Raw genomic sequence first — 25,232 nt, 5'->3', positions numbered from 1 at the left:
TCAGTCTTCTTATCTGTAAATTGGGGGTGTAAGCAGCAGTCCATCACAGGGTTGTTAGGGTGCTGAAATAAGACAATGCAGGTAAAGGTAAGCCTGCCCAAGGTTTAGCATTTAGCCCCAACTTCAGCCTGGGTGCTGCAGGCATAACTAACTGCACTTCTCTGCACCTCCCCGAGTCCTTCACACCCCTGTACCCTTCTTGGGACGTTGCCAGTGGAGACTTTTCCCTCATCTGACCTCTCACACCCTGGGAGCTGTAAGAAACCCGGGGGTGGGGGGTCTGGGATGTGGAGAGGGAAGAGTAGGAGATCTGGTGGGTGGAAACTTGACCCCCTCCACAACCCATCAACCCCAATTCAAGCAGAACATCTCTGTTTTAATGCTTTGTACATGTTGGGATGCTACTTCATGATTCCATTGCTAATAAAGTCTGAAAATCACTGACTTAAAACCCCTTTCTCACTTCAGGAAAGGAAACTGCAACTTTGGTTGACCTGAGATCACACTGCTGGCTGTTATAGTCAATGACAGGCTTAAGCCAGGTCCCAGCCACTTCTAGACCTAACACTTATAGACCTGGGGGTCTCCACTGCTGGCAGGAGAGAGTCCTAGAGAACAGTTCTAGAGAACATCTCCAGTTCCCCTCAGCCCCTGGCACTGATCCCAGGACCCCAGGGCACAGTAGGTAGGTGCCAGCCAACTGGGAAGACAGGTCATGGATGGTTCTGGGGTTACCCACAGGCTGTGTATCCTTCAGAGATTCCTTGTATCTCTCTGAGCCTCAGCTTTCACACATGGAAATGGTTGCTCTCTGTCCCAGATGGGGCAGGATCTGGCACCCAGTTGGTGCCCCGCAAATGGGAGCTCTCCATCCCCACCCTTCGTCTCAATCAATACTTGCTCCATTGATGGATGACGGTGACAGTGATGAATTACAGGAGATCCTGGAGCCTCGCCCCTTTCTTCTTGCACGGATAGGGGAAACTGAAGCCCAGAGTAGGGAAGGGACCCGCCCAGGGACACAGTGAGTCTGGGCACGGTGGCCATTCTGGCAGTGTCACCAGGGCGAGATTCAGAGGCTGAGGGGCGTGGGGGTGAGAATGAAGCTGCTGAGGGTGGGGCGCGGGGAACAGGTGGGAGAGGGGGAGTGAGAGAGGAGGGTGGGAAACCACCACCACCCCCGACACTCCTGAAGCAGGGAGGCAGACAGAGCCTGAGACAGCTGTTTGCTCAGAAAAGTGTCTTAGTCACTAAAGGCTGCAGTGGGGAAAGTCCATCCTCCCAGTCATGTCCTGGGAATCCGGATTGGGGGGGCAGCAAGGCCACCGGGTGACCCTCAGAGGGGCCACTTGTCCTCTCTGAACCAGACTTTCTTCTCGGCTTCCTCCAGTCCCCCTGTGGGTACATGAACACACACATCCCCCAAATAAGTTGCTTCTGGCCTTTAAGGACCATCTTCTCCATTCCCCTCACCCCTTAAGAAGAGTTCACCGACTTATTACTTTAAAAAGGAGCGGGTGTGTCCCTCTGCTCATTGTACACACCTGCAGGAGAAACAGTCCTCTGTGTCCTATGAAAGTCCTTCCTGAGGTCTAACTTTCATTCCTCTAGCTGCAACCATGGTGTCCTTCCTTTTCCTGCTACCTATGAGGGGGATAATCTAGAGCTGGAGTTGGGAAAGATGATGTGGGGCCCTCTCCTGGCAGTGAGAGCTCCTCACAAAGGAAGGGACTTCTTCAGTCCCTCAAATGGGAAGAGAACTGTGGGGTTCAGAGGTGATGCTAAAGCGTCAGGATCAGATTTCCAAGAACAGACCCAATTCCAGATATCCTGGGTGTTGGTAAGGGCAACCTGTGTTCAAGTGGGGTTTCTGCCACAGAAGAGCCTTTAGACCCCAAGAAAGACCTCCAAATCCCTTACAACTGCTTTTCTTTCCACCTACCATTCAGGTTCCCAGACCTTAGTCCCACCCTGCAGGACCCCTGATTGATGTAGTCTAGACAGTCCCATAGTGTCTGGGAGGGGGGTGCCAAGTCTAGGGGCTGCTGGCTTTAGCCCACAGGGAAAGGATGGGTTAACCCAGCGCAGGCATTGCATCTGTGGCTGGGCTCTGGGGTCCAGAAACCTTCCCCAGTTGCCAGCGAGGTTGGGGCATAACCTGCCCAGAGGCACCAGGCTCTGGTCCTGGGCACACCTGGAGCCAAAGAGCAGCCGAAAGATTCAGGTCAAACCCCAGAAGGCGCCCCGTGTTATGCAGAGGGAAAAAGGTCACTGTCCGGGTCGGGGTGTGTGCAGGCTGCCAAGCTCAGCTTGGGGACCCCCCAGGTCCCTGCAACACCCTCCCGGACGCCTGCAGGTCCGCCTCCCTCCCTCCCCCAGAGGCGCTCAGCAGATCAATGCTGCCTTTGCTGACAGCTGAGAATCGAGCTCGCCTTCCCGCCCCCTGCCCCGCCCCTCCCGCTCGGCTCTGTCCCCCGAGAGACTCCCGGAGGAACAGAGAAGAGTTTGCTGCGGAAGCCTTCACCCTGGGGCAGGGCCTGCGGAGGGAGCGGCTGGTGTGGCCGAAGCAGCCGTCAGGGGAAGAGGGAAGGAGGATCGGGAAACCCAAATGACCACTCCTCGCAGGGCCGAGAGGGCTAAAGGGAACGAAAGGGCTGCCCCCCACCGCTAGAGAGAGGAGGTCAGGCACCAAGAACTTTCCAGCTGGAGAGGCAGTGCGTGGGAAAGAGTCTCCCGTTTGGGGGTGGGATTCTGCAGGCCTCTAGGGACGAAGTCGTCCAGCCCGCGGCGCTGGTTCGGAGCTCACCTCCCAACACCCGCGTGCCCTGACCCTGACCCTGGAGGCAAGGGAGCGGTTCAGACTGGCTTGGCGGGGCGCAGGCCCTCATTCGGAGGAGACTCTTCTTTGGGGCGGGGCGGGGGCTGGGGGCTCGTCCCCCAACCCGAAGAAAGCAAGCTCAGACGTGGGGGTGGTTGGGAGGAAGAGCGGACACACCCGGGGTCCGCTGTGCAACACGCTGTGACACAGCTCGGCAGTGCCTGGACAACAGGCCTTTCCCGTGGGCGCTGCTCACCAAGCCACACGCGGCCCCGGCACACTTTACACACGCCTCCCGGCGCAGTAAGGGCCCGCCCCGATGGCGAGGGGCACACCTCCTCGCTTCCACCTCCACCACCTAGCGGGACCTGCACCGCGTACACTCATCTTCACACCTATCCACACAATGCCCACGCCACGCACCTGCATGGACTCTACCCCGTCACCGCGCGCACCCACAGCCACCCGCGCGGCACACACGGAGCACGCACTTCTGGAGCCACTCACACCTGAACTCCACGGGACGCCGAGTCCCATACACGGTCGCGGCCACAGCTGCCCACCCCATGCCCCCACTTTCCGGGGCACCCCCCCACACCCCGGCGAGGCGTCCCAGCCCAGCCGGGCCTCCGGGTCCCGGCAGCCCCTCGCAGCAGTGCACGCCACTAGCACGCGGCCAGCCCCCGGGGGCCGCCGCCACGCGGTCAGGTCCCGGCACCGACTCGTCGGCCCGCATGGCCGGTGCGCCCAGCCCCGCCGGCTGCTCCGCGCGCCCCCCTCCGCCTCGCCGCGCCCGCCCGCTAGCTCCCTCCCGATTTGGGAAGGCGGCCGCGGGGCGGGCGGGGGCGGCGGGGGAGGGGCGGGGCGGGGCGGGGGAGGATGACATGTGAGCGGCGCGCCTGAGGCAGGTGGAAAGGCGAGCGGCATGGAGCGCGTAATAAGAGAGTTGGAGTCGGAAAGAGCCGCCCCAGTCGCCGGGGAAGCGGGCGGTCAGTGCGGGCTCCGGCGGCCCCCAGGCTCCGCGCGCCCGCCCCCGGCCCCCGCGCCGCCCCGGCCCGGCCCCTAGCCCCCCGCCGCCCGCGCCCGCCCCGGGCCGCCTCCGCCGGGCCCGGGTCCGAGCCATGCGCCGCTGAGCACCCCGCGCGCGCCCGCCCGCCCCGGACCGCAGCCGGGCCCCGGCGCACCCCCAACCCCACGCCCGGCGCCGCCCATGGCCGAGGCCCCCCCGCGCCGCCTCGGCCTGGCCCCCCCCGCCCGGGGACGCCCCCCGCGCCGAGCTGGTGGCGCTCACGGCGGTGCAGAGCGAGCGGGGCGAGGCAGGCGGGGGCGGCTCCCCGCGCCGCCTCGGCCTCCTGGGCAGCCCCCTACCGCCGGGCGCGCCCCTCCCTGGGCCGGGCTCGGGCTCGGGCTCCGCCTGCGGCCAGCGCTCCTCGGCCGCGCACAAGCGCTACCGCCGCCTGCAGAACTGGGTCTACAACGTGTTGGAGCGACCCCGAGGCTGGGCCTTCGTCTACCACGTCTTCATGTGAGTTTGCGACCCCGCGCCCCTTGCCGCGCCCCCGCGCTCCCGCCTGGCCCGGCCCCTGCCGGAGCCTGGGCTCCCCGGGGCCGGCGCGAGCCGCCCTGGCTCCGCCCCCTGCCCCCCATTCCCACGGCCGACCCTCCTCTCGCTCACCCCCAGGCCTGAGCCCGATTTCTGATCCTCCCCCAGCCTGACCTTAACCCTAATCCCCAGGTCCTGACCCCTGCTTGACCTCGCTTCTGACCTCCCTACCTCAGCTATTTTCATTCTGATCTCCAACCCCTGCTCCTCCGTCCCAATCCCAGGTTCTCCCCACATCCAGTGTCTTGTCCCCCATCCTCTCTGCATTCCGGAGCCACTACGGTGGGGTCCTCTTTCCTCTTCCCTGCCTCTGCCTCTGCCTCCTTGTGCCCAGACACAAAGGGGACCCAGTGGCCCCCGCACAATTTCTGTTACTATCTCCCCAACTTTGTTGCCACAGTGGGCTCCCACCTGGGCTCCCCTTGGAGATGGCCCTGTACAGGGATGGATGGCCTCCACCCCAGTCCCGGTTGGCCCCCCACTGTAGGGGTTTGGGGGTCCCTGTGAGCCACCTGAGCCCTGACACTCGTGTGTGCTGTGTGACGGTCTTCACCCAGCCTCTCCTCCACCTTGCACCCGCCGGTGGCAGCAGCAGCAGCACCCGGGCTGCCCTGGCTACCCCGGTGCCTGGGCCCGCTAGCCCGCCCCACTCACTGGCTGCTGCACCAGGCCTGGCTCCGGGCACCCTGGGGAAAAAGAAAGAGGAGAGCAGTCGGTTTGGAAACACTGACGCTGCGGGCCCCCCCTCCCCCTTGCCAGGCTCCTACAACTTTCAAAAACACTGACCCCTCTTGGATGTAAAGAGTGAATTTTGGCAGCCTAGAGCTCAGTCTTGGGGGACGGCCTGGCCCAGCCGGGAACATGAGAGGCCCCGCGGATATCAGTTGAAGGGCTGGGCCTGGCGCTGGGACGCCTGGAGGTGCCCGAGAAAGACCTCCGGTCCCTGGAAAATGTACGGATATTAATCCCTTCTTGCTGCCTTCAGAGCAGGCCCTTTAGTCTTTGGGTCTCCTCGGTGGCCCCCTTGCCTGTCCACCTGACTGTCAGGCAGTTTTTCTGCCTTGTCTGGCTGTCTTTCTGCTGGAATTTCCACCTGTGTGCAAGTTAGCCTGTCTGTTCATCTCCCCCCCACCTCACTGTCCAGCGGTCCTTCTGCCTGTCTGTTTCCATCCCTCTGTGGGACAGGCATCCCTCTGTGTGCCCGTCTGTCCAGTTGTCCGTGTGCCTGTCCATCTGTCTCTGTCTTCTACCTGTCTGTTGGTCTGTCTTCCTGCTTGCCTCTGTCCCATCCTAACTGGGTGCGCAGAATTTCAGAGGTGAAGGGGAGCCCCCTGGCCGTAGGGAGGGCAGAGGAGGACTCTCTCAGCCAGTGTGCTCCTGGGGGTGGCAGCCTTGACTCAGGCAGACTCCAGCTGGGCTAGGCCAGGGGCAGAGGTTTGTCAGGACACGAGGTCAGACTTAGGGTCAGAGTCAACTGTTAAGGGTAGCCCAACCCCCAGTGCCCATTGGGAGCATCTGGGATGAATGTCTTTCGCTGCAGAGAGGATTGTGGGAGTGATGACAGTACAAGGGAGTTGTACAGAGTCAGGTGGGAGCAGCAGAGGACTGCTAAGGAAAGGGGGTCGAGTTGCCCACATCGGCCTGGGGCGCCCAAGGAGGCTGAGACACTCCACGGAGAGGGGCTGTGCCTTCGTGGGCTCCTCTTGGGAGATGACCCTTCCAAGGCAAGGCTGGGCCCGGGGAAACCAGTAAGCCTCTGAGGCGGGGGTCTTTCGTCCTGAGGCCTGGTCTCTCAGCCCCCCAGGGGTCACCAGAGGTGAAGGACCCACCTCATGACCTCCGGCCAGCCGCTGTCTTCGCCTCTTCTGGAAGGGCCTCTCCTTCCTCTCCAGGAGCTAAATCTGCTGGCACCTTTGCCCCACATCCTGCCCTTTCCGGATGCCAGGAATGCCCTGGCCAGGGGCGTGCTTGTTCTGACCACTTGTGCCCAGGAGCCCAGGGACGAGGCATCTCAGGAGCTCTAGGGGAGGAAACGCGGCGTGAGAAGGTCCACAGGGCTAGGGAATCTCAGGGAACTAGTCTTCTGTCTTAGAGATCAAATGGAGCGAGGGGTTGGGAGCCCCACCTCTTGGAGGCTGTGTGATCTTGGATGGATCACTGGGCCTCTCTGAGCTTTTAGATGTCTCGGCCGTCAGAGTGGGTAGAAACCCCAACCTTGTGGGCCTCGCTCTCAGATGAGGTAATAGGTGGGAAAGAGCCTGGTGTGCAGCAAGAGCCTGAGTGTGAAAGATGGGGGTTATTCCTGGGGCTGGCGGAGGGGGCCAGACCGGAGGCTTCTGTTGCTCCTGAGGTGCTCCAGATGTGGGGTTTCTCAGTCACTCACTCTGGGGTCTTGGCTGTTCTTGCCAGGAAGTGCTTCCTGCTGTTGGACTCCTAGCCCTCCCGCTGCACTCTTGGCCAGATCCTTTCCCACCTCCACAACGGGCGCCCAGAGGCGGCTCAAGTGCAGGGGTCTCAGTGTGCCCAGTTAGCTAGCCCCCCCTTCCCGGAGACTCAGGCCCTAGCAGGAGGGGCCTGGCAGAAAAGCCTGGAAAAGAAGGGCTCAGGAAGGAGGGCGCTGGGGTGAGCTGGGTCCGTTCACCCTAGGGGGACGCCAGCCTCACACCTGCCAGTGAGGACCCCACGCAGCCCGCATATTTTTTGGCACTGAAGACTGTTCCCAGGACGAGCTCGGATTCCGGCCCTTCTGCCCGTGCAGCTGTGGTCTCTGGGATGTGGGAACCGCGGACCCCTGTCTTCTCCTTATTGAGGTCCAGGATGAGGGGTTGCGGGCTCCCTCTCCCATCTCTCTCACCTCTCTGTAGGCCCCTGGTCCTGTCCCTAAACCCCAGCCCCTCCTCAGTGTCCCAGTCTTTGATTAAGGCCTCAGCCCTTCACAGGCTCTGCGCTCTGGATTTGGAGAAACACCACAATCGCTACCCGTCCTGCTTTTTGAGCCTTTGGTGGGCGGTTGGCGGTGGGGGCGGGGGTGGGGGCACCTCCTCTCTGCACCCTTTCAGAGCTACCCCCCGCCCCGCCCCCCAGCCTCACTCTTGAAGTTAGAGGGTTGGAGGGGGCTGATACAGGGCACGGTCATTACCCCCCACTTTCCCCACACCACTGTGAGACTCTGGCTGCTCCCAGCCCCCAGCTGCCCAGTGCTTTCTCTATGTGAAGGTTTACACTCTGTAAACATCCTCCTCAGCCTTGTCCCTGGGGTCAGAAGCTGTGGGAATGGGGAGGGGAGGAGGTGGCGGCAGCTCCTGGGGCCCTCAGACTCCTAACCCCGGAGTCTTCCAAGCTCCCACCCTGCCATCTGAGAACGATCACTGCCTGGGTTGGTAATGAGCCCAGCAAAGGGGGCCCAGAGCCCTTGGGCGCCCCCAAGGAGTGGGTCCACATTTTGATAGCCCATTTTTCTTATAAGAAAACTAAGGCTCTGAGGACCCACGTCACACAGTGAATCAGAAGCAGATGCGGAACCAGACCCCAAGACTCCTGACTCCCTATCCAGGCCGTGCCCCTTGCTCCCTGCAGTTGCCTGGTGGGGTTTGGGGGGGGCTGTGGTGGCTCCAGCAGTTGGAACGGAAATTTCTCATCACTCGTTGAGCTGCAGTGATCACCGGGCCGTCCGTAAACCACCTCCACTAGGCAGGTGCTGCTATCCTCCGCATTTGACAGGTGGGGAGACGAGGCTCAGGAGAGGTCTCTGCGGAGCCTCCTGAGAGCGACGGCTGACTCAGACCTCCTTCTCCCGCATCTTGGCTTCAGCCAGGGCCCCAGCCCCAGGCCCCGCAGGAGGGCCGCTCCTGTGCCATTTGTTTCTCTGCCCCAGCACGTAGCACCCAGCCCTCAGCACGCAGCACCCAGCACCCAGCTCTCAGACAGCAGGGGGTGAGCAGGGAGAAAAGTTTGTGAGATTGGACAGCAACTGCCCAGCCTCGCGCCAAGGCATCATACTCGTGCTATACTTGGCTTTGCGCGAGCACACACACACACCCGCTGCACACTCGACTGTCTGTCTCGTGCACACACTCACTATGGCTTTGAAATCTAACACAGAGCTGTCCCTACCTCTTCACTGACTTCACAGAGACGCTCCTGGGCCTGCTGCCCCAGCCCAGACCTCTAGCACAGAAGACAGCCGACCCCCTTCCCTGAGTTTCTTGCCTCCACCTGTCCACACCAGCAGGGCTGCCCTTTCAGGCCTCGGTTTACCTGTGCGTCCACCTGGGAGGGCAGCCCCAGGGCCACGTGGGAGCAGGTTAGCTGGCCTCCTAGAGTTCGGCTGGCCTTCACTTTCCCTGAAGGCCGCCCCTGGAACCGTTATGCCCAGGCCCGCATTGTGCTGCTGAGTCCACTGAGGCACGGAAAGGAGTGTCACATCCGGCAGATCCGTAGTACAACTCTGCCAGGAACCCAGGCCTCTGCCTCCCAGAGCAGGACTTTAGATCTGTTCCTCACCCCAGCTGATGGTGAAGGCTAACGCCCCCAAGAACTTGGCCTTATGATGGGGAAAGTCTTGGAGTGTGACCCAGATTTTTGGTGCTGCTGTTTTTCAGTTCTCATTCTTTTGTTTGGTCCTTATGAGGAGGGGGCGAATGGAGATACCATCCTGGCAGCTTTCTATCCCTTCTTCTGTTCCTCTCCCTGCCCCTTAGGCCCCTTGATGCCCTCCTGCCCAAGTTAGACTTCTCATTGCTACCCCACCCCGACTCCATAGTATGTTCATTCCTTCCATTGAGGAAGCCCTGCTGAAAGTCTGACTTTAGTCCCTACTGCTGCAGAAACCTCTGTTCTCCCAGTGTTGGAGCCAGGAGTGCTCCGAGAGGTGATTATTCTTGGGCTGATGGCAGCACTTTGAGTGGGTGATTAATTTAAGGTTCTCTGAGCCAGTCAAGGGAGCTGAAATCTCCCGGGGAGCAGGAGAAAGGAAAGCTCTGCAGAACGGCCAAGGCCCTGCCCCCGCCACCCCCGTCCCCCAAGGGGGCCACGCAGGGAGCTTCCCCGGACTCGGAGCAGCTCATCGCCCTTCCTCCCCAGCACCGTACCCATGGGGGTTATTGTGCAAGGCTGACCCCCAGCAGGGAATTTAGGGGGTCCCTCTCTAGCACCCCAAGTGTGGGAGTTGTGGGGCTGGGGCGGGGAAAGAGCGGGGCCCTGTCCTCTCTCCAGAGGCTGCCCCCTGAGTGGGTCAAGAGCATGAGCTCTGAGTCCGACAGATTTGGGTTCACTTCTTGTTCCACCCAAAGCAATTATGTGTCCTTGGGCAAGTTACCTGACCTCTCTGAGCTTCGATTTTGTCATCTAAAAGCCAGGAGAGTCGGGGCCGAGTGGGTTAAAGTGTGGGTGCCATGCCGGGCGCAGGCGGTGGCAGGCACCGGCCGGACACCCAGTTGTTCTGTGGGCTGGGGGGTGGGGGTGCTCTCTGCGGGCTCCGGCCTTGCAGTCCCGCCTCTAACCCCCACAGGCATGAGGGAAGGCAGGCCCTTCGTGATCGTGATCGTGATCGTGATCCTCTGATCCTGGGTTCACATGGGGCGGGGGAGATGGGGCTGGAGAGGGGACGCCACCCACTTGTGCGAGGCGGCGCAGCTAGTGAGTGGTGGTGCCAGGACTCCGACCTGGGTCCCTAGATGGCTCTGCACCAGGCCTAGGGGGCTCAGGGCGACAGACCAGGCCTGTGCCCTGCCTGGGACTCCACTGTATAGGCCTCATGGTCACACCTGCAGCCAGCCTGACCCCAGGGAGATGGAAGTAGAGCCATGGTGCTCAGGGGGACAGCAGGGGACCCCTGGGAGAGGGGGCGATACCCCCCTCTCTCCTGAACATATCCTGGGGAATGGGGACAGGGAATCCCAAAGGAGAATTAGAGATCTTAATACTTGCTGGGAAAGTACGCACCCTGCGTCCACCCCAGTCCACGAGCCTGACTCCCCGCCCCCCCCACCACCGTAAGATGGGGCTAAACAGGAACGTGGACCGTTCACAGCTGCTGCGCACAGAGCAACTCAGGGGAACCAGGAGGAGCTGCTGTACAGACCTTAAGTTTTGCAGGAGTGGGGGGCCTCAAGGGTCTCTTTTTTCTGGGCCCTTCCAAGGACTGGGAGCACTTAGAAGGGCACTTGGAGGCTGCCTGCCCCCAGAGGGGGCTCTGATGGGCTAGGGAGAGGGTGCTAGTCAGACATGGGGGGCCCCCATAATGTGCCCCCAAAACTCCAGGCTTTCTGGGCAACTCTGTCCCTAGGGCAGGATCTGTGTGCCCTGGGGGCTTGGCACCTGGGGGTGGGGGAGGTGAGGAAGGAATAGGAGGGGCAGCCCCAGGCAGCAGACTAATTGGGCTGGGAATCCGTGGGCAGCGCCTGAGGGAGGGAGGCAGAGAGCAGGGAGCTCAGCAATTCCCTCCCTCTTCCTTCCTTCTTGGAGACGGGGGAACAGTGAGTGGAGTGGGGTCTCTGGCCTGGCGGCCCTCTTGAGGAGGGGGGGCACTTTCTCCTGAGACTCCTCGGACATGTAGGCCAGACTGGTGGGAAAGGGGGAAAGCTTGCTGGAGATAAATGGAGTGTGATTCCCACTGAAGCATGAAGGATGGAGGTCAGACAGCAGGAAGGACTGCCCACTAGCCAGGAGGTAGAGTGAAATTCCCTGGGAGCCGAGCTCTGGTGGGTGGGGGAGGGAGGGAGACGGGTCAGGTACCCTTTGGCTTTGGGGGGTGGTCACAGGCTGCCTCTATGCATTCCTCCCTTTCCTCTGCCATTCCTCCCCGGGAGCCTCAGGCCTCCCCAGGTCACCGTCTTTGGGTTTATTTTTTGCTGGGCTTGGCTGTCCCCTGGGAGGGGAGGGGGCAGGGAGCAAAGGAGGGGAGAAGGAACAGCTTTGTCAGCACAATCCCGGGCGTCTCTGCTCCTGCCCTCCTTGGCCCGGCTGCCACCCTCTTCCGGAGGGACCAGTCCCTGGGCATAATGGGGACCCAGACCGCTGTGGGACTTCCTCTGCTGGGGTAGAAATAGGCCTTTCTGCCCTCACCTTTTCTCATTTCATCCTGCTGCCAAACATCAGAGCCAGAAAGACCTCAGAGCTCAAGCAGAGTTGTGGCTTCTTTGCACACATGGGGAAACTGAGGCCAGGAGAAAGGACCAGGTGGCCCAAGGACACAGTACCCACAGGTCCCCTCAGGAGATGGGGGTTGTGCTGGAGTTGCCCAGGACTGAGCAATGCTTCCCTCAGCATTGCATCCCTGGGTTCACTCACTCGTCTGATTTTCCAGCTTCTGGGGATTGCAGGCAGTCTGGTGGGGGAGACAGAAAAGGGGGAAACTATGACCCAGGGCCCAGCAGGGGGAGGGAGATGCAGCCTGGGGGTGCGCTGAAGGCCGCCCCAGGGTCTTGGACCTCTCCCTGCTGCCCTTTATTGTCCTTGCTGTGAAAAATACGCCAGCCCTGTTTTACAGAGGGGAATGAAGGCTCCAAGTCCGCATAATCAGCAAGCTGTAGAGGTGGGATTCAAACCCGGGACAGGGTCCCCGGGATGCTGCCCCTGAAGGTCTAAGCCCGTTGGGTCCTCACTTGACTCCCCTCAGTTGGCCTGTCTGGCTCTTCTCTCTCTTTCTGCCCAGTGAATGTTGGAGTTCCTGTGGCTCTGTTGTGTGTCCTCCTCACTATACAGAGTTCTAGTGTGTGTGTGCGCGGCCTCAAACACTCCTGTGACACTGGGGGTCCCCTCTGGGATGACAGCCTGCCCCTTGCAGTTTCATCCCTGAGCTTCCCAGGAACACCTTGCCCCCTTATCCTGTGGGCACCTCAAACTCAGCCTCTCGCTTCCCCAGTGCCCCCTACAGTGACTCTCCTACCACTCACTGCCCGAGTCAGGAACTCCCTCCCTCAGGCATCTTTTTTTTTTTTTTTTTTAAAGATTTTATTTATTTATTAGAGAGAGAGGGAGAGACAGAGAGGTAGCGAGCACAAGCAAGGAGAGAAGTAGGCCCCCTGCTGAGCAGCCCCCTGCATTCTGGACTCGATCCCAGGACCCTGGGGTCATGACCTGAACCAAAGGCAGACGCTTAACCGACTGAGCCACCCAGGCACCCTTCAAGCATTCTTTATTCACCTAAGAAGGGACTTATAGTGTCCCTAAAGCGTGCTGTTTAACAGTCTCTGTGCTTTTCCTTTGGCCCGAAACTCCCTCCCCTGCCCATCCATCAGCTAGTGAACACCTATCCATCTTTCACTTCTCAGCTGGAGCACCCCGTCTTCTTGGAATCACTCCCCACCCACCTCCACCCCAGGCTCAACAGGGGCAGCGGGGGTGGGGGGCCGTCCCCAGAGCCTGGCTCACCCAGCCCTATGCGTTCTTCTGCACCGGGTGGTGAGGTCTGGGAGGTGGGGGTTGAGCACAGTGCTTGGCATGTGGCTGGTAACTTGTAAATGTTTTCTGAGCCAGGGAATGAAGGTGGCATTGAGGCCGGTTTTAAGGAAGAGCACAGCTTTGCCAACTAGAGGGAAACTGGAGAAAGGACCCCAGGTTCTCGGTTGTGCAGGCACTGAGCCGGGAGCGCTTGTGATTTTTATCCTGAGTGTCCTCCACTTGGAGGCAAGAGCAAGAGCAAAGGCCTTGAGGTGGAACTCTCTTCCTCTATCTCCCCTGTTCTGGATCATCAAGCTATGGAGGTGGGCTTTGCCCTCCGGGCAATGGGGAGCCATAGGCAGTGACAGGAGAGGGAGGCACCCCTGCCTGGGAGCCATGGCTTGCCTGATTTCTTCCCAGGAGCTAGCATTTTGCAAACACTATTATGTTCCCATTTTGCAGATAGGAAAGTGAGGCTCAGGGAGGAAATGACGTGCACCTGATTACACCGCTTGTCCATGGTGGAGGCAGCATTCGAATCCATGTCTGTGTGACTCCCAGGCCCAAGTTCCAAGTGGCTCTCAGATATGTCAGCAGACGCATGCGGTTCTCAGTGGCCTAAGGCAAAATCGAGGGAAATAAGGACAATGTGGTGACTTTTTCATAAAGCTAAATTTATTCCATTTAAAGGACTTTTAGTCTGAGATTATGTCCTTTCTTTTATGAAAGGATGGGGCTGAGAATTTTTTTTTTTTCAAATGTCCTTACTTGGCAAAATAAAAAGTTGCCAACCAGTCCCCGAGTGTTTTTTGGAAATTTTACCGGTGTGTGAAATCCCTGAGTCTGGGCGCCTTCCTGCCTCCTCCCTCCTGAGCTGGAGGGCCAGAAGGGCCTGGGTGGGGATGGAAGGATTGGGGGGGGGGCGGAATGGAGGAGCACTCAGTCTCATTATCTACACCCCCCACCCTCAGCTGAGGACTAGCCCAGGGCTCTAGCCCAGAATGGCCCCCGGCGGTCGGTGGTGATGGGGTCAGCCGGAATCAGGGCTCAAACATCAGTTAAAGAAGCACAGGAGCAGGAGTCAGCTGCTGGGGTTCAGCTCCCCCCTCTGCTTCCTAAAGGCTGGATGACCCCAGCCAGTGAGTGGGCTCAGGGTCTCTGAGGCACCAGCTTCCTTCCCCACAGAACAACACTTCCTGCCCAAGGGCTTCACAAACCACAATCACCATGAGGAACGGAGGGCTTTTTGTGCTTTCCAGGGTCTTCTTTTCCTCTCTTCTGGGGTCCTGGGCCCCTCAGTGCACTCCCGTCTGTACTGGTTTGCACCCTGAGGGGGTACCCTGCAGAGCAAGGGGTTGGTTAGTCCACGTCGCGGAAGAGCACACGGACCAGAGGGTGGTTCCCCAGGAGCCCAGGGCCGAGTGCTAAGCAAGTTTGTCATACAATAGTAACATCCATAGCGTGATCTCTGTCTGGGATTGTGCCAGATGTTTTCCATATATTACTTCATTTAATCCTCCCCAGAGCCCCGGGAGGGAGTACTGTTATTACCCTGCTGCCCAGAAGAGGACGCTGACGTGGGAAGGTTAAGCGTGTGCTTTTGTCGCACAGCCAGTAGGTGCTGAGTGCCCAGGAGGGCGGCGCGTAAGGCTGAGTGTGCAAGGACTCTGGTGTGAGCAGGTCTTCAGGGCTGTAGTCAGTGTGGGGCGTGCTGGAAGGGAACATTCATGTGTGGGGGGCTGGGGACACTTTTTATGTGGGGATGTGGGTTGGGTTGGGAAGGCCATCTTGCTGCTGTGTGGCCTCCAGCGGTCCCTGCCTCACCCCCCACTGTGCCTCAGTCTCCCTCTCCTGCTGGAGCTCTCAATAGTAAAAGGGATGCTAATGGCAAGTGTTTAATGAGCGTAGACCTGGGGCCAACTGCTGCTCTGAGAACTCACCGTGGCTCCTTACACTTTTTCCTCTCAACACCTTCCTGAGCTGGGGACTACAGTTATGCCCATTTCCCTGCTAAGGATGCTGAGGCACAGAGAGGTTGAGAAACCTGCCTGGGTGTAGGTAAAAGGGTCAGGACTCAAAGCCCTGATGTCCAGTTCTGGGGGCTATGTCCTTGCCTACCATATTATGCCTAACTGGCCCTCATGGGCCTGTGGCCGATATGAGGACCAGTTGGGCCTTAAGATTCATGGTTCTGTCCTCCACCCCAGTTTAGCACTGGGAACTCGCTCTCTCATTTGGGAAGCCCTCACTGGCAGTCCCTTGGGGCTAGCCACTATCCCAGATGTTGGGGACAGAGCAGTGAATCAGACCTTCCCTCAGGCACTAGGGAGATGGGCCAGGGGCTGGCTGCTGTCTGGACAGGTGCAGAGTCTTGTAGGAGCCCAGCACAGAGGGGCTAAACTCAGCCCCAAACTGGGCGTCATGAGGAAGTCTTCCCAGAGGAAGAGGTTTACGTTGAGACCTGAAACAAGAGTAGGAGGAGGAGTCAACCAGGCAGGAAGGAGCAAGGAACAGCATTCAAGACAGAGGGACTAGCATGGGCAAAGTCCAGAGGTGAGGCTGAACATAGCATGTTGCAAAGGCCTCCAAGAAGTCAGGAGCATGGGAGCCTGGAAGGGGCAGGAGGGGTGCAGAGAAGAGCCTGGGATGTGAGCCGGGGATGCCAGGCTGAGGAGCAGTGTGACTTCTTGGAGGAGACTGAGTCCAGGAAGGAACTGAAGACAGGAATGCCCTGGACAGACTGGCATTTTAGAGACACCTTTCTGGATCTTACAAGGAGGTTGGTAAGGGGGAAACTGGCAGGGAGCCATGAGAATGCCATTGGCTTGGCTTTCTTTCCCCCCTGCCTTCCCCCTTGTGGCGCAGTCCCTGGAGCGGCTCCTTTGGAGCGGCCCACTAACCCTGCCCAGGCCTGGCTGGACCTGGCCTGAAGCCCTAGGACTTTGCCTGTAGGGAAAGTTGAGCTGCTTATGCAAAGCCTGGCCTGGAGGAAGGTGTGTGTGGCTGCGCTGAGGGGGCCCTTGGAAGCGGAGGGGATGGGTGCAGTCCCCGAGGCTGTGGGTAAGGAGGTCTGGGGATGTGGGCTTAGGTTCTGTGGGGGTCCCCAGAACAATGGCCTTGGAATAGGCTCGTGAGAGCACCGGCGGTTGGCCCAGCTAGTGGTGCAGTGCCCTGGAGAAAGGGGCTGAGCCCATGTGGGGCTGGGCCTGATCTATCTCCTTGCCTGCTCCCTCAACTCAATAGACTGGAAATCACTGGGCTCACCCTCTCCCCTCATGCTACTGATGGGGAAACTGAGGCCCAGAACAGGGCATGGATTAAACTTAGGTCAGTGGCAGAGCCCAGATTGGAGCCCAGCTTAGCTCAAGAGTTTCAGTTGTCCCTAAGACCAATAAATCACTGAAAACCTTTCCTCAGAGCTGACCTGGGCTCACGTCCCCTCTGGGTGGTCTTGGGCAGGTCCCATCATATCCCTGAGTCTGAGCCTCTGGATCCAAAATGCTACCTTGTCCTGGGGAGGATGCCGGCTCTCCCACTGGATGGTCCCACAAAGCCCTTAGAGCCGTGCCGGCCCACTGTGGGGCTTAATTAATGTTTGCTCGCTGTGTCCCACTGAGTTCTCAACAACACTGGAGGAAGATATCGTTATGCTATTTTACACTGAGGCTCGGAAGGGAGAAGTGACTTGCCCAAGGTCATTCAGCTGGGAAGTGGCTGACATGGGCCTAGAGCTCAGGTGTCCAGGTACCTGTCTAAGACTGCTTGATAGAGCCCTGATTTGGAGCCTCTGCTCTCAGTGAACATCAGCTTAGTGTCTCAAACAAGACCCATGAGTCAGTTGGGCAGAAAGTGTGTGTGCGCGCATGCGCGGGTGTGTGTGTGTGTGTGTGTGTGTGTGTGTGGGTGGGTGGCAGGGGGAGGTAGGCTGGGCTGGCCCACAGGGGGAACTCAGCTCATATCAACCCTTTTGCCCCCATACTTGAGCAGATTGCGACTGCTGCCCCCCATGGAGCAGGGGACCCCCTTGCCCTCCTGCACTGAGGGGTTTTTCCTGGGGAAGGGAGCTGGCTGGGGCATGACCAACAGGGTACCTGCCCACCCCGCCCACGCTGGGGTCTGGCCATCTAACACCCTGCACATGACAGGCATGGGATGGGCTCTGGGCTGGGAAGAGGCATTTGCACTCTCCTAATCCGGGGGCTGCAGCCCCCCCCCCCCCGTCTTGGCCAGGGCCGTGGGAGAGGTTTGTCTCTGCACCCCCCTGCCCAGCAGCCCTAGCTCAGATCCCTGGCACATACCCAGCTCTTCTGCTTGGGGCCTTCCTCTGCCATACTCAAGCTCCTCGCCCTCCCACGATCTGAGCAGAGTTGAGACTTATGGGGGCAATTGCTGGGAACTTTGGGGCTGATGGAGTCACCGTGTTGTGTAGCATTTGGGGCTGAAGGGTGGGGACAATGTCGGGGGCGTTAGGGCCCATGTTGGCAAAGTTAGGGGGAGGACCTCAAGGAGGTGCAGAGCTGGAGTGTTTGGGGCTAATCCTGGGCCACCCCTTCCTGGAGAAATTTGGCTACAAGTCAGGGAGGCAAATGTGTGGGCTCTGCCCCCCCTTGCTGGGCAGTAAACACAGTCGTAGCCCAGGAGACGGGCCCAAACATCCCGGCCCCCCACAGTTATTTATACCAGGACTCCCTCTCCTTCTCAGGCCTGGTCCGGCCTCTCAGTCCATGTCTGAGCTGGGCAGCCTGAGCAGAGGGTCCAGACTGTGGTCCCAGCAGAGGGCTTCAGCAGCCGGCCCACTCCAGCCCCACTGGGGACTGGGTACTCTTCACCTCGCAACAGCCTGTCCTTTGCAGGCACTGGGTCTGGCAGATCGGAAAAGCGTTCATGGAGGCCAAGGCCTGGGCAGGAGGCAGGGGCCTTGGGTTTGCTCTAACCTGCTACATGACTGTGGTCACTGGCTCCCCATAGCCTTAGCTACCTCTGTGTTCAGTAGGAGGCAAGGGGCTGGATTAGTGTTTTGCAAACTATTTGATACAGTAGGTCTTGTTCCTTAGATGAAATGTGACGCAGGAGCACGATTTAGAAAACATATCAAAGTGACGTCGCTCTGGGTAGATTCAAGGGAAGAGGAGGGGCCCAGAACTCTGCCCGCTCAGCCTCTACGGCTGTGCATACTACCAGCTCAGAACCTTACACAGCCTTGCTCATTCTAGAACACATTCCGGGTAACCCTGCAGTTCCCGGCTCCCAGACCCCTGTGCCTGCCTCCAGGGTGTGTATAGGCCTCTTTCCTGGCTCATCACCCCAAAGGCCAAGGCATATGAGCTCTTCTAGAGCCAAGGACAGCTGTTTGCAGTCAATGGAGATGGAGCCTGAAAGAGCAGGTGATGGCAGCCACAGGCGTGTACCCCACACCCCTCCTGGTGCGAGATGAGCCCAGTACGGGAAGAGAAGAGGGCACACGGTGCGCTGGGGACCGGAGGCTTGAACCCCTCCCTGCCAGATTCCTGCATGGAACTCCAAAGAGTCCAAGATCTTAAACTCAAAACTGGCCTTCCAGATTGTTATGAAGGTGCATGTGTCAGGAAGGGTGGAACGTATTTTATCCAACAGATTTTTAGCTTGAGTTACGCTTTTCAATATTTAGACTAACAGTTTGTGAGTCCCCATTTGGACTCTTTCCCCAGCCCTGCTAGTGTTTAGGGTTGGCTTGCATTGGTCCTACTGTACCTACTCACCTCTGCAGCCACCCCAAGATGACCTTACCCAGAGCCCTCGGCTTCACAGGACAGTGGGAAAGTCCTGACTCGATGATGCTCAAGGCCCCAGTGATCTGGGTCTTCTTGCTCCCTCCCAGATACTGTCTGAGCCTTTAATTGGCCATCCTGGGGGATGTGGGGGAGTCACAGCTGGCCTTGCCCTTGGTACATGGATCCAAATGAGGTGGGGGGGGGCGGGCAGGGACAGAGGTAGGAAGAGTCTCAGTGCAACAGAGTCCAGGGGTACCCAGAAGGTCCAGGAATCCCAAGGGGCTGGGGGAGCATGGCTTTCCAAAGCAAAGCAGGGATTTTGGGGGGAGGGAGGGTGTCCATCCTGAGGAGGGGAGAGAGACAGAAATCACCAGGGTAGAAATGTACAGGGTATGGAGGGGTAGAGAGTGGCTGATGCTTGTGTGTTTATGACCTCATGAAGAGCTTGGATTTTAGATGGCACACAGTAAAGAGTCATTGTAGGATTGTAAATGGGGAGGGAACTCTCGGACCGCCAGAGGTAAGTGGACTAGGGTTGGGGTGGGGATGGAACCTGAATCATGGCAGTCAGTGAAGAAGTGGCTGGAGGGAGGGGGAAAGGGGTTAGTCCCTGGGCAGACAGGAGTGGGAAGGGGGAGGTTAGGAAGACACAGCTGATCTCCACTCTGCTTCCTGGAAAACTCTTCTTCTCTCTTCTCCTCCTGCTTTCTGTCTCCTCCCCCCATGCTATGGCCCTGTGTCTCCACATTGGGGAGAAAGGCACCTTACCCCAAACCCACCTCCCTAAGGAAGACCACCTCACACTGGTGGCAAGTGGGAGGCCACAGCTGTGTAAGAGGGGACCTGCTCCTTCATTCATTCACTTATTCACTCAACAAATATTTATTTATTTATTTATTTATTTATTTAAAGATTTTATTTATTTATTTGACAGACAGGGATCACAAGGAGGCAGAGAGACAGGCAGAGAGAGAGGAGGAAGCAGGCTCCCTGCTGAGCAGAGAGCACCATGCGGAGCTCGATCCCAGGACCCTGGGACCATGACCTGAGCCACCCAGGCGCCCCTCAACAAATATTTATTGATGACCTACAATGCACCAAGCCCCGTTCTAGGCGTGGGAGAGATAGTGTTGAACAGGATAGATAAAGTCACAGCATTCATGGCCCTGACATTACCCGGGGCCTGGGGGGACCAGAAACTGTATCTACCCTCTGGCCCACTGGTCCGTGCTCCTGCATGCCTGGGAGAGGGGATTTTCTCTATTACCCACTCATTTGTTCCAGCTGCCTTAGGATCAGCACCCGGGTCTTTGGACACTGATGAGCGGGTGTCCAATGCCCAGGGCCCTGACCCCAAGGAATATTCATCTCTGTAAGACCAATCCAGGCCTGAGGGTCAGGTTTGAGCTCAGGTCCTGGTTCTTTTCACTCACAAATGACTTGAAGCCCCTTATGAGGACCTTCCTGGCCTCAATTTCTCGATCTGTTAAGGGGGGCTTTGGGGGAGGCCCTGAGGAGATGAGGGGAGGAAGAGATGAGTCAATTCCAGTATTCCCCACTGGTGCACAGGGAGGTTAAAGGATGCCAAGGACTCAGTATCATCATCATTATCTACTGTGTTCGCTGTGGGCCAACCGCAGGCATCTTCTCATTTCATTTAATTTCAGCTCTGCATCGTCCCTCCCCATTTTCTAGATGAGGAAACTGAGTCTCTGTAAGGTGAAATGACTTAACTTGAGGCCAAGTCAGACCTAGCTGACTCTGGGAGCCCTTAAGGACGGTGCTGTGCTGCCTGGCACCTGCCCTCCTGGGCACTCAGCCTCAAGAGCAGTAACCCAGCCCTGGTGCCCCCCCCCCCCGCGCTCCACCAGCGCCCTCGGGGGCTAGCACCACCCGGAGCCTGGGCACTGGGTCCTGAGACACTGGACCAGAACAATAGGAGGGGCTGGATCGGGCCAAGACCCGACTTAGGGGCCTTGGCACCTCTGTGTCCCGGGGCGCTCAGTGCCCACACCCCGCTTCGGTGGGTGGGCGAGCCCCGGGCAGTCGGGGTTTTTCGCCCCCCTCTCCGCCCCCCGTCCTCGGGGACGCGGCGGCACCTTCACACTTTCCGCTTGGCCCGCTGCTCGCCTTTCAGGCCGCCGCGTTTTCAATTGTTAATTTGGAAACGGAAAAAGAAGCCGGCGGGGCGGGGGAGGCCGCAGGGAGGTAACCCGAGCCGCGGCGCCGCCCCCGCCCCTCCTGCGCCGGGTGCCGGGTGTCGGCGAAGCTCCGCCCCTCCCGGGGACAACCAAGAGCTCCGACCACCTCGGGGTCCGCCCCCAGCCTGCTCCGCCCCTTCCAGTAAGCCCCACCCCGCGCCCAGGGGGCAGGGCCCGCCCTGCGGACCCCGGAACGCCGAAAGGCTGTGCGTCGGCAGCAGAGGAAGGGGCCCCTGTAGGGGAAGCGGGTAGAGGGCCGTACGGAGGGAGGAGTCCCCCCTGGAGCCCTCCTCCCAAGAGCCCTCCTCCCAGAAGCCCCTCCCTTTCCCGAGGAGTCCCGCCTGGAGGCAACCTCCTCTGTGTCCCTAAGTGAACCCAAGGCTTTCTGCAACCCCTCAGCGGTTCATCTGGGCCAGACCCCTGCCTCCAGATTGCTGCAGCAGGGATCCCTGGCCCCATTAGACAGACGAAGAAACTGAGTTCTGGAGTGGGACAGCTCACTTGCTCAAAATCCCCCAAGACAAGGCCGAATTCTTGAGTCTGGCAGAGATCAGGGTCAGAGCTGAATTCATGGTCTGTTCCTTTGGCTCTGATACTTGCAGGGTTCCGTCTTCCTCCGCTAGACGAGGAGGGGGCGTCAGGAGTGCAATATGTCCCCTTCCGTCACCTCCAGCGCCCTTTCTGTGGTTAATGAGCTATTGGAAGTTTTGCTTTGGTCTACCCCGTTCCTCCTTGCTATTATTATTCAATTATAGTGGAGTTTCGGAGATTGACTTTCCATGCAAATGAGCACCATGCAAATGAAATGTAAAAGAGCCTCTCCTCAGACTCCAGAAGCTCCTCAGGACTGACAGTTTCAGGAGCGACTAGGACCTCACTTCCCACTGGGGAAGGTGGAATCACCAGTCCTAGGTGGATGAGAGAAAAATAGTGTCCTCAGAGACCCTCCCTCACTCAGGAGTAAAGCGGGATTCAGCGACAGCTTCCCATCTCCACAGCTGAGAGGTGGCAGAGCACATTGACCTCGGTTCCTAGCTCTACCCAGGCCCCTGTGCCTCACCTTCTGCAGCCTCCAACCCTGACAAAGGGTGGAGAGCCCCCAAGCAGGCTCCTGGCTCTTAGAGCACTCTAAATCAGCTGGAACTAGGGGCTGGGCAGCCTGTCCCATTACAGGCAGAACAGAAAAAATGTCTGCATTCTATCACTGGCTTCCAGCCTAAGTAAGACCCTCCTAGCCACCCTCTCACATAGGTTATGGAATAGGCTCAGACAAGTTGTGCTCCTGGCCCAAGGTCACCCAGCAAACCTTTTCCAACTGTCAGGGCCCACTGGAGTCAGTCTTGCTGGTTTCAGTCTGGCTGGACCTGGATTTGGGGTTCCCATGGGGCGCAAGGCTTTCAGGCAGCTGTGACCAACTGCCCCAGGTGTGGCCCGTGAATTTGCATACTGCTTTGCTTACTGGTAGCAAAGGCATTGAAACACCTCACCCCACTATGCCCCCTAAAGCTCCCACTGGGTGGGATTCTCAATAGCTGAGTCTGCAGCACTCCTAGGCGGGGCTCAACCTTGGGGCCTGTGCTCCCCAGGGGGCCCGGCCTTCCTTGAATCTCCTGTTCCACCTTGTCAGCTCTTGATGCCCTCTCTGCTCCCGGAGTGCTGACAACCAAGCAAGTCTTGGGGACTAAGCTCTTTCCCCTGGTTTGGATTCTTCCCTCCCTCCCTCCCCTCCCCCCTTTGGGACGGTTCTGCTGATTCAGAGGACAGAAGGCTCCTTAGGGGTGACCCTGACCCCTGCCAGGCTCAAGTAGCTGGAGGCCTGGGAAATCCTTGAATCCAGTGCCACCCTGTCACACACAGCAGGATGGACAGGGGCAAGGCCCCAGCCCAGTGCGTAGAGGAGGGAGTTTCTGAGGTGGGGGTCAGGGGCAGGTGCCTGAGTCCTCCCATAGGAAGAGGAGACATCAAAAGAATATTACTTTAGGAATCAGGAAATCTCAGTGCTAGACCCAGCTCCGCCTCTGACCTAGGGTATGATCACAGGTGGTTCATGCCCCGCTCTGGGACTCAGTTTCCCCTGTAAAAATGAGAGGATTGATTCACTCTTTCGGATCTTTCTAGGTGAAAGTAGAGTTAGTTTCTGCTCACCTGCCACGTCCGTCCCCCTAGCACAAGTCACCAGCATCTTTTTCTGGGATCATACAGCCATGTATGATGGCAAATGCCATTGGCCCCCTCCCCATCCCCGCTCCGCACCACTGACTGTTCTCTACTCAACAGTCCTTGCTGTTGCAAACGCAAGTCGGATCGCATTACTCCCTGCTCAGAACTCCCCATCTCACTTGGAGCAAAAGCCAAAATCCTCAGAGGAGCCAGGAGACGATCTGCTTCCCACCTCAGCTACCTCTCTGCCCTTGCGGCCCACCACTCTCCCCCTTCCTGGGGACACCCCTTTTGTGATCCTCTGGAATGTACCAGGCACCCTCTGGCTCAGGTTTTTGCCCTTGTTTTGCTCTCTGCTCAGAACCCTATTTTCTCAGATACCCACACGGCTCCCTCGCTCATTTCCTTGAGATCTCTGCGGAAAAGTCACCTTCTCAATGCTGCTCTCCCCAGCCCCGCTCTATAAAATAGTCCTGAACTCCTGTACCCGTGTTCTTTCTCTCCTTTCCCTCGCTTAATTTTTTTCCATCATCATCTCACACTTTTTTTTTTAAACTTAAGTAAGTTCTACACCCAACATGGGGCTCAGACTCACGACCCCAAGGTCAAGAGTCATACCCTCCACCGACTGAGCCAGCCAGACGCCCCAAGTAAACTTTGTGCCCAATGTGGGGCACAAATTCACATTTTGAACCTCTCCTTGTGTATTCCCCATCTCCCCCGTGAGGGTGCCTACCCCACGAATCAGCTAATGGGTGAGTGAATGTTGTGGCACTGGCCTGGGGCTTGTCCTGATTCACTCACACCCCACCTGCTGCAGGGTGGGTCGAGAGGCCCAGCTGAAGCCGTGGGCAGCTGCAGTGGGGATGGGGTGGTGGGGTAGGGAGGGTTGGGGTGGGGGCGGGGAAGCCTGTGGTCCTTCTCAGGGAGCTTTAGCCCAGCACCCATTCTCAGCTGGGCACAGGGCATTCAAGGTGAAAAGGACAAGACCTCACCCCGCTCTTGGTCTGTGGGAGGAGACCTTCCCTCCAGCAGCTTTTCCCCAGTTGAAGGAAATGCCATGATGATGGAGGGGGGGCCTGGAGAGGAGGATGGGGAATGAAGGGAGCCAGGGGTGGGCTCGCCCCCTGACCCAGCCAGGCTGGAGGAGGGGCAGACACGACATGGGCAAAGATGGGGAAAAGCGGTTGACTTTGTGGGGGAATAGAGCTGTGACAACGGAGTATCCAGCACCGGGTTGGGCTCTGCGTGGTGGGGAGTGAGGTGTTGGTGCGGAAAGGGCCTTCCTTGCAACCGCGCTTAGGCGCTTGGGCCTGAGCCTGCAAGTCGGTGGATTTCACACTTTTTAAAAAAGCAGCAAGGCTCTTCGTTCAAATGGAATCTTATGCCAAGCCCAGAATGTAGAACTGAGTCACCCGAATCCACATGGAGCGGCTCAGGTGGAACCGGGGGAAGGTTCCCATTGGCTCTCTTGGTTAAGTGTTCAGAATCCAGGCTGCCCGTGTTCTACTCCTTACTTCGCTTTCATTGCGCCGGCCTCCTGCTTAGGGAGCCCACGCTCCCTGTTTATTTGAGGAGTCAGCGCTGCCTGGCCAGCCGCACACAGACGGATGGCCCCTGCTCCCTCCTGGTTCCCACCCTTGACATGTTGCTCAGCCCACCTCCCTGGTGCACAGGTAGTCTGGCTGCTGTGGGAGGGGGAAGCAGCGAGAAGGAGTAGGAGGATCTGGAGCTGGTCCAGGTAGGAGAGGACCAGCCTATGACTCATGAAACACCTGGTCCAGAAGACACTGCCTTCCACGTCCTAGCGAGACCGAGATCATTCACACTAGCGCAAGACCAACGGGCCTGCGGAGGCATAGGACCTCCTCCTGCCAGGAGAGAGAAGAGTTTCATGGCCTCGCGGCGGGAGGCACGTCTGGGCTTCACAGAACAGAGGAGGGGAGATGAGATCCTGGGACAGCGGCCTCATGTCTATTTCTCTTTGCACCCTTGCCAACTTTCCTCTGTGGTCCTTTGTTCCGTGCTTGAGAAAGACAGCCTGACTGGTTGGGCCCGACCTAAAGGGAAACCTTTCTTGGGTCAGTGTCCAGCTCTCGATGCGTCAGTGGTGGCCAGGAGAGCGGCACGGAGGCACGCCGTACCATGTAGAGCTGGCTCTTCCGGGCTGCGGTGGCTGTCAGAGCTGTCCCCGGGGCTGCCCACGCCCTTGCACACCCTGTGCGCTGCCAAAAGGCCTGGACAAGGAGACACCCGTGGCACTGAAATCCAGCCCGTGCTTAGGGCTCAGTCAGCCCAGAACAAGGGATGCCTGCTTC

At 58.8% G+C, this 25,232-nt stretch overlaps 1 protein-coding gene across 1 annotated transcript in view; it reads left to right on the top strand.

Moving 5' to 3' along the window:
- The first annotated feature begins 4,028 nt into the window (after positions 1–4,028).
- The window catches only part of KCNQ4 (potassium voltage-gated channel subfamily Q member 4), a 52,826-nt gene continuing 31,622 nt past the window's right edge, over positions 4,029–25,232 (top strand). The window contains 2 exon segments of the mRNA XM_032301863.1: positions 4,029–4,064; positions 4,066–4,343. Of these exon segments, the coding sequence (XP_032157754.1) occupies positions 4,029–4,064; positions 4,066–4,343 (314 nt within the window).

Source organism: Mustela erminea, chromosome 10 (assembly GCF_009829155.1).
Source record: "Mustela erminea isolate mMusErm1 chromosome 10, mMusErm1.Pri, whole genome shotgun sequence".
In the NCBI taxonomy this organism is placed as follows: Eukaryota; Metazoa; Chordata; class Mammalia; order Carnivora; family Mustelidae; genus Mustela; species Mustela erminea.
This window is presented reverse-complemented; position numbering and strand designations above follow the sequence as displayed.